Genomic DNA, 14040 nt, shown 5'->3' with positions numbered 1-14040 from the left:
GGTGTTGCGGGTGCTCATGGGCGGCGGTAATCACTTACCATCAGGTGAGCCGCATGCTCGTTTGTCCGCTGTGTTATAAAAAAAAAATAATAATAATTTGCTTAGTAAATTGGAACTTTGTTTTAGTCTTCAGATAATATTGAACTTAGACACTTGTAGTGTGTAGTGTGAGTTTATGCGAGTATAGTGGTGATTAGTCGCGGTTCGACTGCGGACGGACTGTGTTCCGAGGAATTGTTCGACATGATGCCTACGGCCACCTTTTACCATCGCACCGCTCGCCATCGACAGGGAATTCATCCCCACACGCTGCAACCTAAGTGGTCTCAAACAGTGCGGTTTCAGAGGGCCTTCCTCCTGCGTACACTTACATTGTGAAATGAACTTCCTGCCGAGATTTTCTCACGACTACAGCATGGGGTTTTTCAAGAAGGGTATATTAAGGGTCTTAAAAAAGTAAAAAAAACGTAATTTTAATATTACAAACAGACCCTCCAATTTTATTTTTATGATGTCTTGGCTTGTTGACTACTCTAGTAGTTTCGGTTCTGCATGCACAACGGCCAGATGAAATGCGGTAAATTGAATCCTATTTACATTTACGATATTCCGTTAACATGTGAGTAGATATATTTAATGCGTTTTCAAACTGTATGACTACATTACATCTGTACTCGCTTCTAATTGTTCCGTGTAGGTTGTAAGTTAAAAGTGCGAGGTTTCCCTGAATAATTGTAAGTTAAAAGTGCAAGTGAATATGAGACAACTAGAGGCGAGAGGGTTTCCCTGAATAAATAATAAATGCGGCTCGCTGTGTTGCCGGAGTGGGATCATTACTATTGTGACAAATGGAGGTGTGATAGTGCAATCCCAGCAAGATCACTGGACTATTATTCCGACAGTCGGCTCCAGAATACGAAACAAAACACCCACTTTATTCCACTTTATTCGGGCAATAACGATAAAACCGACGATTTACGCCGTGCGCTTTATGAAATATAAACTCTCAAAATATTCCTTATTTATTGGACGCGGCGCGGTGCTGCGTTCATAAATTAATTACCGGCATTGAGGCCTGATGTGTTTATTTATTTGCGTAATAGCGGCTGGCGCCACTCGCTGCAGTATACCAAATTTCACAAGTAAGCGTTCACCTGTGGTGATTTATAGCCCAATATCAGAGGGCGAGGTGCTCTCTCCTGCATGCATAAAAAGGTATTTTATGGTCGATAGCGCGTCAGTCCTACCGTACCCTTCTATCAGCCGCCGAGTACCGCGGGCCGCCCGCTCGACATTTATGTGCTTGATAATTCCCCATCTCAGATGTAGATATTCATTTGCGCATAACCTGAAATTTATGGCTTCTAAAATGTACTCGTATTTATTTAAAGGGTTATAATTTGTACACCGCGTGGATTACAACCGTTAAAACAAACAGTAGTCGTGGCAACTAACTAAGCAGTTTACTTAGCGCGGTCGAGCCGTCGGCGACCGCCTGTTCCGGGTGGGGGGTGACAAAGACCACGACGCAGGCCCTCAAGGGTTAAATTAGTCGCTTTACACGGATTATGATTAATATTATGTAATCCTGTAATTAAAATTTAATACTTATTTAATTTTAATTAAGATAAAGAGGACAAAGAATTAACAATGGGCGGCCTCATTGCAAAAAGCGATCTCTACCAGGCAACCTTGGGATAGAGAGAAGTGATTAGTTTTCATCTGGTAGGTATAGGTGTAACGATGGTAACAATATTAGAAATAGAAATAATGTTTATTCAAATAAACTTAATATAAGCACTTTTGAATAGTCAAGTTTTTTTATTCTACCGCTCATTCGGAATGCAGACTCATCACAAGAAAAATGAGCAAGAAACTTGTGTGTTGCTCTTTTAAATAAATATTGTTTTAATTATATTTACATTAACAATGATTAGGCATGCGACAATCAATATAAAAACCGCTACGCACTTAATCTCTGTTCAATCATATAACATTGTCAGCGCTATGAATTTTAAGTTAGATATTTTCTACAAAAACATTATTATCATTTATAAATTCCTTAATTTTATGCTAAACTTTTTTACAAAGAAAATATTAACTATTGGAAGAAATGTTATTAATATAAGTATACATATAACTAAGGCAGTAAAAAACAAATCATTTGAGTGTGGAGTGTCTATTTTTGTCTACCACATACGGATCAAAAGTAACCTGACATTGAGGGTGACGCAGCTGGAGTCGAGTCACAACGCGAACTTCACTCGACGTCCTTAGGGGTGGAATTTATCAAAATCCTTTCTTAGGGGATGCCTACGTTATAGTAGCTTTATGCATGCAAAGTCTCAGCCCGGTTTAAAATTGACGAAGTTTCATACAAACTTTCATCCCCTATTTTATCTCCTTGGGGGTAGAATTAATCAAAATCCTTTCTTAGCAGATGCCTACGTCATAACATCTACCTGCATGCCAAATTTCAGCTCGATCTGTCCAGTGGATTGGGCTGTGCGTTGATAGATCACTATGTCAGTCAGTTTTGAATTATATATATATAATATTTAGATTTATAATAAGGGCCCAGTATCCTGAAATAAATAAATATGTGTAATTCAAGAAATGCAAGGAAATGCAAAGTAATATCTAATTGTCTTTTTCCTGGCGCGAGCAGTATCTCCTCTACTTAGTACGATAATATGTTAATATTACGTCCCGCCACGCCCGGGTGCGGTACGAGAGCCCATTATTATACTCTGAGAAGTATACGTAAATACTCTTTATGATTCTATATTAGAACAAAGTACAGCATTTGGATATTTGCAATTGGGAATAATTTTTTATTCAAATTCAAATTCAGAAATCATTTATTCATGTAGGACATTTTAGCCGCTTATGAAGTTTTTTACATTATCATTTTAAAAAACGCACGTAAACAAGACGACCGTTGCTAGAGATGTGTCAACTCGAGTTAACTCGAGTTGCGGTGAATTCGAATTAACTCGAGTTGAATTCATCCAACTCGAGTTGGAAGTATATAAGTATGACCTGCCGATGGCAGCCTTTTTAATAGTTTATATATTTTTGAATTTTATACGTTACGTTTGACGTTCTGTTTTTATATACCGTTTGTTTTCTTATGCCATATTCATTATAATATAATATAATCTCAGGACAATTCACACAGCGCCATCTAGACCCAAGTTAAGCTAGCTAAAGCTTGTGTTATGGATACTAGATAACTGATACATATACATAAATATTTTTTTTGTAAATACATACATATTATACATAGAAAACACCCAGTATAGTACCCGATACACACAATCATACTCATGAATACAAACGTTTGTGCCGTGCGAGGAATCGAACCCGCGACCATCGGTCGTAAAGCGGTGTGCTAGACCGCCGAGGTCGTCAAGTCTTCATTGTCTTTACATTTTTGATAGCGATCGCATTGCACATATTTTACCAGATCTAGGAACGTGTCTCATTTTAAACCAGGCTTAATACAGACCCTCAGTAACACCCTCTTTTATATTTTGATTTCATACTAATTTAATCGCCTTTGAAGTATGTCTACTGATTCCTCGTTTTACGATATTATTATCTGCATAGTATATCTATATAGATAAGGTAATCTATACATATAAATAAAATATATGTATAGATTACCATAATAAGGAGTAATTTTGATTACTTTAATTTTAGAAAAAATCTTCCATTTCAGAAAAATAAAGTTAAATTCCACGTGAACGAAGTCGCGGGTACAGTTAGTATAATATAGAATCGAATGCCGTAAGCCGGCGGTGGCAGGCTATTTACGTTGATCCTGGTATTTGTCAGGTATTTGAAAATTAAACAGGCGAGGAAACGGCCGCCTCGTGGCATCTCTTATATCGAAATCGGCTCGCAGCTGCCCTACTGCATGCCGAGGATTTCTGTTGCTGCCGGCCTGTTTGAATTGTTACTTTTGGTATGTAGTCATTTTAATATACTCGTACACTATACTATATTCATATGTATCGTTTCATAGAAATTCTTACAAGTGGGTTTCGATCAATACAATTCAAATTGATAGACAATTTATTGACTTAAACATTGTTCATCTTTACAGGGGGCGTATTATGAACTCTTATTCCCATTCAGTTTACGGCTTAAACTGAACTGCCTGGAAACTGACTGGATTTTAAAGAGTTCATAATACGCCCCCAGGTCTTACAATAAAATAGGTTACAAATTCTTGCTTCAAAATCACGAGGCATATGAATTTGTTCCATTCGGTGTCGAGACCCTTGGTCCGTGGGGTCCTAGCGCTATAAGACTTTTCAAAGAAATAACGAAAAGGTTAGTCGACATCACAGAAGACCGAAGGGCTGGCAGCTACCTCGGACAAAGAATTAGTCTAGCTATTCAAAGAGGGAACGCTGCCAGTATCTTCGGAACGTTGCCTAAAGGGACCACTTTTAATAATATATTTTAGTTATCATATTCTATTTTTTTTTTTTTTTTAAGCTTTTTATTTTAGTTCTTAGTTGTACAATTAGGTTATGTAAATACTAGTTATATAATAATATGTATAGTAATTTAAAATTAAATATTAAATAAATACTTAATATATAACTTAAAGGTGACTGACATAGTGATCAATCAACGCACAGCCCAAACCACTGGACGGATCGGGCTGAAATTTGGCATACAGGTAGATGTTATGACGTAGGCATCCGCTAAGAAAGGATTTTGATTAATTCTACCCCCTAAGGGATAAAATAGGGAGATGTATGAGACATCTGTGACTCCGTGTGTGGGCTGCTGCCACTGTCGCCGCCATCCGTACACGTGGATGGAGCTCGATGTAACACCCCATATGTTACCATCCCAGGGAAGTTACATATTACAGTTCCGTACTCTGTAATTTCACTCATTTTCCATTTTCCCTTCAAACCGGAAAACAGGATGTAAGCACGTCAGTTGCTTGGCGACAGACTATTTATAGACGTGACAGCGAGACACGTGTAAATATAATATAACGTGGGTTTAAATTAATTCCACGTAACAATAAGTATAAAATTTATACATCTATACATATAAATAAAATTGGAGTGTCTGTTTGTAATATTGAAATAACCGTTTTTTACTACATGCATATGAATATAAATACGAAACATACACCAAAATAACATTTCACAATTTTTGTCTGTCTGTTTGTTTGTTTCGGATAATCTCGGAAATGGCTGAACTGATTTTGACGGAACTTTTCTTGGCAGGTAGCTGATGTAATAAGGAGTGACTTTTAGAAAAATGAAGTAAAATCCCACGCTGGCGAAGTTGCGTGTACAGCTAGTTTTACAATGTGATTGTTACTGAATAAATATTAGCAAACAAATTGAGGCCCATTTGTATAAAATTAACAGAAATGAGTCAAGATTGTAATCATTAATTCATTGAAAATTTTATGATTGTACCTATTACAAATTTTTGGTTAAATATCTACAGCTATTTATTAATAAAACAATAATACAATTGTGTTTAAATATAAGTACAATTCATAAAAATATTACACTAAACTATTTTTTTTTGTGTAAACATAATAATAATTTATATTTTAATAGTGAAGAAGTTCTTATCATCATCATCATCTAGGAAGACAACCACTGGACAAAGGTCTCCCCAAAGATTTCCACAAGGATCGGTCCTGCGCTGCTCGCATCCATCGCCTTCCAGCGATCGTGAACAGATCATCGGTCCACCTTGCTGGAGGCCTACCCAAGCTACGTCTTCCGGTCCGCGGTTGCCACTCGAGGACTTTACTGCCCCAACGGCTATCTGTCCTACGAGCTATGTGCCCTGCCCATTGCCACTTCAGTGTCGCATTCTTCGGGCTATGTCGGTCACGCTGGTTCTTCTGCGGACCTCCTCATTTCTGATTCGACCACGCAGAAACTCCGGGCATAGCCTTCTCCATTGCCGTCTGAGTGACTTATTCATTAGGCTCATAGTTAGCGACGAAAAGCTTCTGTCTTTTAAATTTACTGCTAATTTACTATTTGCTTTTACAACTTGATAACGCGGACAATGCTCCACTACCTTAAAACTAGGCAACAAGTTACCCCTAACATCTCTTCTTGTATTCTCCCGCATCAATCTGTCTTCCACAGTTTCATTTTTAATTTGATCTTTTTTAAAGTCTAGTAATAGTACTAATAAATACAGACTAGTTACAGTTAAAATCTGTAAATAGCTTTGATCCATGGCTCCAATATAATTCCTTGTGGCGTGGTAGGCACAACTCAAAATGATTTATGCTGTGAACACAATTAATTATAGTGGGCACAGATTCTCATTTTGTTTGAGTGGTGGTTTGGTTTATCATAAAGTGGAGTGTACATCATCCCCCCCTCGCACCCCCGCCCGCTCACCTGCGCCCAAGTAAAAGCGATTAACTGAAAGAAAGTTTTAAATGAGCCTTTTTGCCCGACATTACAGTTTGACTGAAGTTTCACCCCCATTTTATAGTACAAAGTGTTTGATTAATTACTTTACGGGTGGCTTTCTACCTTTTTATCAGTTCGTTCGACACCGGCTAATTGGTACAGACGGTAATTATGTTCAGTGGTAACACGTACCACAGATAACATAATATTACATACACGTACGTTCATAATAAACTCGTGTAGAATTTATTTAAAACAACTAGCTCGACTTAGTTAGGTCCCTACATAGTATATATATACCTACATTATAGTAATATGTAACTGTAATAATAATAAAATGTTAGGGATCAAATTATATGTGGGAGCGTGAGGTTGGGCAGTCAAATACCTTTTGTTGCTCCGAGGGTTGTGATTCATGTACCATAGGTAAGGGGATGTAGTAACACATTTTCACTCATCATGAGATGGGCTGTTATATTAATCGGCTTTTCAATTACATAAATAATATTCCTACAATTTTATACATTTATTTGTGATAATGATGACTCGGTGAATCGGTGATCTAGCGGTCTAGCACACTGCTTTACGACCGATGGTCGCGGGTTCGATTCCTCGCACGACACAAACATTCTGGTCTGGGTGTTTTCTATATATAATATGTATTTATTTACAAAAGAAATATATCTATGTATATGTATCAGTTATCTAGTACTCATAACACAAGCTTTAACTAGCTTAATTTGGGTCTAGATGGCGCTGTGTGAATTGTCCTGAGATTATTATTATTATTAATTTTAATGTAATGTAATAATATTAATTGTCGTATAATGGTTAGAAGCTAAAGATCCGTGGTAGATATACAACTTTAATTCTTAATCAGCGCTGGTAACTATGTACCTATTACATTATGCCTAGTTGTGGTCCACATGGACTCTGTTTTGTAAATTGTTGTTTGTTTGAATAAATATATTTAACTGTGGACCCAACATAACTCTAAGTTCTTTGCTGTTAATTATGAAATTGTAATTATTTAGTAAATTCAAATTAAAACTCAAAAGTCATTTATTTATATAGGACATTCTAGCCACTTATGAATGTCAATTTTCTATAATTATTATAGCATATGCTGGTGGTCACTCTATGAAGGAATTATTTCACTAAAACAACCTTCAAAACTCAAACACACAATTTTTATTCTCAACAAACTTTTTATTCCACTAATTTTAACAACTCTCTAATACTACTAAATACAGACCACAGACTCATTACATTTTTAGATTGTAATATATTTGTTTTTTTTTTTTTAATCAACTTCAACATTCTCCGCCGCCAAGGATATGCCCATATCCTTGTACGTATCATTCTCAGTTGAAATCAGGAAGTCTACAAAGTTTAGACACCGAACGCTGCATAACACCTGTGGCTGTACGAACATCGTAAACTCTAGTTAGGCCATCGGAACTCGGATACTTCTTTTGTATTCGACCAAGGCGCCAACTGGATGGAGACGCTCTTGAGTCTTTTATTAAGACCATATCTCCAATCTCGAAATCTTTTTGAACTCTCATCCATTTCGGACGTTGCTGTAATCGAGACAAATATTCAGTTTGCCATCTTGACCAAAAATCACGCACCATTTTCTGCGTCAATTGCCATCTCGTTAAATTGGATACATTTACCTTTTCATAGTTTCTGTCTGGTAAAGTTATAGTAGGCTCTCCAACAAGGAAATGTCCGGGTGTCAGATACTCGTAATCATCATTAAGTGCTGTTAGTGGACGCGAATTAAGACAAGCCTCTACTTGAGTCAAGACTGTGTATAACTCCTCAAAAGTAAGCGTAGTATCTCCTAGTATACGCTTAAGGTGATACTTCACAGATTTCACCCCGGCTTCCCATAAGCCTCCAAAGTTAGGAGCGCCAGGTGGTATATATTTCCAAACAGTGCCTCTATCATCCAACAAAATTCTCAATTCTTCAGGAAGTTCGTTTCTACCCTGTTTCCACATCTCAAATAGGGTTTTCTCTGCTGATATAAACGTAGTTCCGTGATCACTCCACAGCTCATAACATCGACCTCTTCGTGCAACGAATCTTTTAAATGACGAAATAAATGCTTCTGTTGTCATGTCACTGACTAACTCAAGGTGTATGGCTTTTGTTGCCATGCAAATAAATAGGCATATATATGATTTATATGCTTTAGCTCCTCGTCCTTTGCTCATTCGACATAGTATAGGACCAGCATAATCGACTCCACTTATTGAAAATGGGCGAGATGGATTCACTCTAACGTCAGGTAAGTTTCCCATTATTTGATTACTAGTAGTAGCATTATATATAGCACATTTTTTGCACTGTCTATAAAATCTCTTTATTCTTTGACCGCCATTTATAATCCAATAATTATTTTGCAGGTATGAAGTCATTAATCGAGGACCTCCATGCAGCGTCTCTTTGTGTGCATCATCCAACAGAAGTGGTATAAGTGGATTATCTCTGGTAAGTATGACAGGATGTTTTCTTTCATATTTCAGCTCTGCATGCTTTAAACGGCCACCAACTCTCAGAACATCATTCTCATCAAGGTAAGGACATAATGGTAATACTCGACTACATCTTTTAATAATTTTCTTCTTTTTCAGGGTTTCTATTTCATCTGTAAAGTCTATTTGCTGAGCTATTTTAACACAAACGGTAAGTGCCTTATCTCTTTCTTCACAATCTATGCTTTTATGTTTAATATTTTCTCTTTTTACATTTTTCATCCATCTTCTACAAAAGGCAACAACGTTCAATAGTTTCTTCAGTGACGAAAATCTATTCAATAAGGTAAGTTTAAATTCATCATCTTTAGTTTTTATAACTGTCGTATTACATTTAATCTGAACTCTTTTTTCCAACTCTGTTTCAGGAATTATATCTTTTGGTAACATAAAATTAGACATTTGCAGAAATTCTGGACCTTGCCACCATAAATGACTCTCTTTTAGTACACTGGGTAATAATCCTCGTGATGCTGGATCAGCGGGGTTCTCTTTTGTATTAATGTACAACCACTGAATATTCAAATTGTTTCTAATTTCTATAACTCTATTTTTAACAAATGGTGTCCATTTATTTGGGTCGCCATTTATCCAGGCCAATGTTACTTTGGAGTCAGACCAAGCAAATGTTTTACTGGTATCAATGGAAAGTATTCTCATAACATGTTTAAGTAATTTACTTAACAATGCTGCTGCACATAGTTCCAAGCGCGGTAAAGATATTTGTTTTACAGGCGCAACTTTAGTTCTTGCCATAATCAACGTTGTTTGGCAGGGATTTTTATTATTACTCAATACTCTAGTATAAACTACGGCTGCATATGCTGATTGCGAGGCGTCTGCAAATCCATGTAACTCCACTTCCACATCAATAGTACTTCCATTCCATCTAGGAATCTTGATTTCGGACAGTACAGGTAAATCATTTTTATATTTATTCCATTCTTCTTTCAGATCATTCGACAGTTCTTCATCCCAATCTACTTGATTTAGCCAGAGCTTTTGCATAAATATCTTTGCTTTAATTATGGCAGGTGATAACCAACCCATAGGATCGAATAAAGAAGCTATCTGGCGCAATATATTTCTCTTAGTAAGTAAATTAGTATTTTCGCTTTTCATATAAGTAGGTGCTATTTTTAAACTGTCCTCATTTGTCTCCCACATAATACCCAAAGTCTTCACAGTCTCTTTATGATTTATATCTAATACAATACTATTCACTCTTTTCTCAGGATCTATTGAATTCATAAATTCTTGACTATTTGAAGATATTTTTTGTAATTCAAATTTTCCTTTCAATAACATTTCTGCTAACTCTTTTTGTGCATTTATCGCATCGCACACATTATCAAAACCAGTTAATACATCGTCCATATAAAAGTCTGAATTCACAATTTTCGAGGCAACAGGATACTGTGTATTTTCATCTTTAGCAAGCTGTCTCATGGTTTTTATTGCAAGGTAAGGTGCTGAAGCCATGCCAAAGGTAACTGTCAGTAATTTATAGGTTTGTATTTCATTATTTTGATTAAATCTATATAATATTCTCTGATATTTTGTGTCTCTCTCTTGTATTTTTATCTGGCGATACATTTTAATAATATCTGCCACAAAAACTATTTTATGTGTTCTCCATCTTAGGATAATATCTCTTAACTCTTCTTGTAAATTAGGTCCAATCAAAAGCCCATCGTTAAGTGATACTCCGTTTGTACCTCGACACGAAGCATCGAATACGACACGTACTTTCGATGTTGTTTTATCATCTCTGAAAACTGCGTGATGCGGTAAGTAGACTGTATCTTTCTCTCTCTCATCTTTTACTAATTCCATATGGTTTAATGTTATATACTCTTTTAACACATTATCATACTCTCGTTTTAAATTTTCATTTCCAGCCAATCTTCTCTCTAAACCTCTTAATCTTCTCATTGCTATTTCTCTAGAATTTTCAGGTAAGATTGGATTGTCTCTCACAAATGGTAAGCTGACTACATATCGTCCTTGTTCATCTCTCATGACTGTTTTCTCATATATTTCTTCTGCTCTAGCTTCTTGGGAGGTAAGTGTATTTTTATTCTCAGACTCTAGTGACTCACATTCCCAAAATCTCTGTAGCATATTATCTAACGTTACACTCAAATGCATACTAATAATTTGGCCCTTATTTGGTAATCTCTCAACAGCTTCGCCGCCAGATATTATCCACCCTAAGTAAGTTTGTTGGGCGATTGGTTCTCCTTGCTTTCTTTTTAAAACTCCACTCATCAAAATATCTGTGTAGACATGAACACCCAATAAAAGGTCTACATTTCCAGGTGTATGTTAAGTTGGATCTGCTAACTCGATGCCACTGAAATGTGTCCAATGCTCATAATTTATTCTTGTAGCGGGCATGATATCTGTAACATGCTTAATTACATAAGCAGTACACTTTAATTTATAATTTTTATTCATTCTAGAGGACAACTCAATCTCCGCCGCGTGCTTGAACGGGGTAGACATCTGTCCAACTGCTGATACCTGACCTTCTACATCTTTACATTTCAATTGTAATCTCTTTACAACTGCTTCACTTATAAATGATTCTTCTGAGCAAGGGTCTATTAAAGCTCGTACAATCTGTGGCCCTCTGCTCGTTTCTAAATTCACCAAAGCAGTAGCAAGTAATGACACACGGCCTCGTATTGACACATGTGAAAGAATATTGTGTTGACTCATTGTTTGATTATCTGGTGTTCTAATCTCTTCAGTCTCATTATTAATAGTCTCTAAATTTGGTTTAGTTATATGTATCAACGTGTGGTGCTTTCTATTACAGATATCGCATCTCATTCTATATCTACAAAATTTTACACTATGACCAGGACGCAAACAATTAAAGCATAATCTCTCCTTTTTAATGTACTCTGTTCTCATAACTGGATCTAGCTTAATAAACTCTTTGCATGAAAATATGTCGTGATTCTCTTTACACTTTCCACATTCTATATTTCTACTTCTATACTCTGTATTTCTTTTTACAGCATTACTAGTTATTGTAGCAAACGATTTTGGTTTAATTTGAGTTCTCTCTTTCATATAAGATGTTTGAATCATTTCTGTTACTCTAAATCTTCCTTCTAAATATTTCTTAAATTTTTCTAACGTAGGTAATTCTTCAACAGGTATTGTTTGCAATTCTTCTTCCCATGTTTTTTGAGACTCCGAGTCTAATTTATTACTAATTATATGTATTATTAATGGATCCCAATTGTCAATATTAATGTTGTTATTCTTTAAATTATTTAAACATTCATTTGTTGTATCTAATAAATCTTTTATGTTCTTTGATGAAGCTGTAAATATTCGTCTCTGTCCCAAAAGTCTAGTCAAAATTGAATTTACTATTATTCTTTTATTATTATATCTATTAGATAATGTACTCCAGGCGATGTCATAATTATTTTCGGTAATTTGTATGTGTTTCAAAAGTTGTTCAGCTTCGCCAGTTAAACTGGACTTCAGGTAATGCATCTTTTGTATTTTACTCAAATTTTTATTGTTATGAATTAATGATGTGTACAAATCTTTGAATGTTATCCACTCGCTATAATCGCCTTGGTATAGGGGTATATTTATTTTGGGTAATTTTACGTCTTGATTTACATATTTTGTACATGGCTCCTGGACTATATTTGATGACTCAAAACTTTCTAACATCTCTGTGATATCTGCTTTACAAAACAAATACTCTTCTTCGCATTTCGAAAATAAATCCTTTTCAAAATATTCATGCTTCTTTCTTTGTTCTAATGTAGATGTCTTTACTATATTTCTATGTGTCTCATCAAAGATATCCCAATGTTTCTCTAAACTTTCTAATCTCACTTTCAAGTAACTTTTATTTAATCTTGGCTTCGGTGTTTTCTTAAAATTAGATATAGTTTTTTGTAAGATAGAATAATTATTTTCTTGAAGCACTAATAAATTTTCCATTTTTCTAAATATTTTTTATGCACTGAATAAATGTTAAATGTTTTTAAAACAAAAAAAAATGTTTCGATATTATAAGTCAATAATCACTATTTCAAATAAAATATTGTGTAATAGTTACTTTATGAACTGAGTCCAACGGAACGTCTGTACCGGTATTGTCTATGATCTATTTTCGCGCTCACTTAATTACACTGTGCTCAATGTATTTATTAAATGTTCAATTATTTAATAATATCACTCAAAATACAAGTTCTTTTTTATTTTAAACTTATCCGGATCGTAAGGACCACTTAATATGAAGGAATTATTTCACTAAAACAACCTTCAAAACTCAAACACACAATTTTTATTCTCAACAAACTTTTTATTCCACTAATTTTAACAACTCTCTAATACTACTAAATACAGACCACAGACTCATTACATTTTTAGATTGTAATATATTTGTTTTTTTTTTTTTTTTTTAATCAACTTCAACACTCTATTTCTAAATTTGAAGTTAAATGACTCTGTACTATTGTAAACATGTACAACATTTATTTGAAAAGAATACGAGCTGAGTTTCTGGTCAGTTCTCATCTCGAAATCATTCCGAGCTGACGGTAGATTTGACATATCATAAGAGTCTGTAATAGACCTACATGAATAAATATATTTTGAATTTGATTTTAAATTTATTATATTTTTTCCCTACCATCCAGTTCAGTATCCAATTGAGAAGAACTAGCAAGACACTCAATTGAGTTCCTTTTTTTCAAGCTTATTTTATACTCAATTAACGTTGGGCGCGTAAATGAGATCAAATGGAACCTGATCTGTTGAGAGACTTTAATTTCTAATCAGCGTAGTTAATTGTTTTGCGTTTCATTATGGCGTTGAAATAATGTATCGGAAGTGCTGTTCCGGTGCGGTATGGTGACCGCCCCCGCCCCGCCCCCGGCCCCGGGCCCGGGTTCGACCCCGGCCGGCGGACCGGGGCTGTCGTTGGCCACAATTATCTCAACCTGGGTCCTTATATTTAATTGAACATAATTATGTTTATTTATAATCGCTTGATATACTGTTACTATCGTTATTTGTGACTA

At 35.4% G+C, this 14040-nt stretch overlaps 2 protein-coding genes across 2 annotated transcripts; both read right to left on the bottom strand.

Moving 5' to 3' along the window:
• Window positions 1–7792: 7792 nt before the first annotated feature.
• LOC131842108 (uncharacterized) lies at window positions 7793–11245 on the bottom strand. Its single transcript, XM_059190627.1, has one exon. The coding sequence runs from the start codon at window positions 11243–11245 to the stop codon at window positions 7793–7795; it is 3453 nt and encodes a 1150-aa protein (XP_059046610.1).
• Window positions 11246–11302: 57 nt separating this feature from the next.
• Window positions 11303–12955, bottom strand: LOC131842111 (uncharacterized). Its single transcript, XM_059190629.1, has 2 exons — window positions 12614–12955; window positions 11303–12253 (listed from the first exon to the last, which is right to left on the bottom strand). The coding sequence occupies exons 1-2, from the start codon at window positions 12953–12955 to the stop codon at window positions 11303–11305; spliced, it is 1293 nt and encodes a 430-aa protein (XP_059046612.1).
• Window positions 12956–14040: the final 1085 nt, after the last annotated feature.

The sequence above is a fragment of the Achroia grisella genome, unplaced genomic scaffold (assembly GCF_030625045.1).
Source record: "Achroia grisella isolate CSIRO2021 unplaced genomic scaffold, CSIRO_AGI_Agris_v1 utg2040, whole genome shotgun sequence".
NCBI lineage: Eukaryota > Metazoa > Arthropoda > Insecta > Lepidoptera > Pyralidae > Achroia > Achroia grisella.
This window is presented reverse-complemented; position numbering and strand designations above follow the sequence as displayed.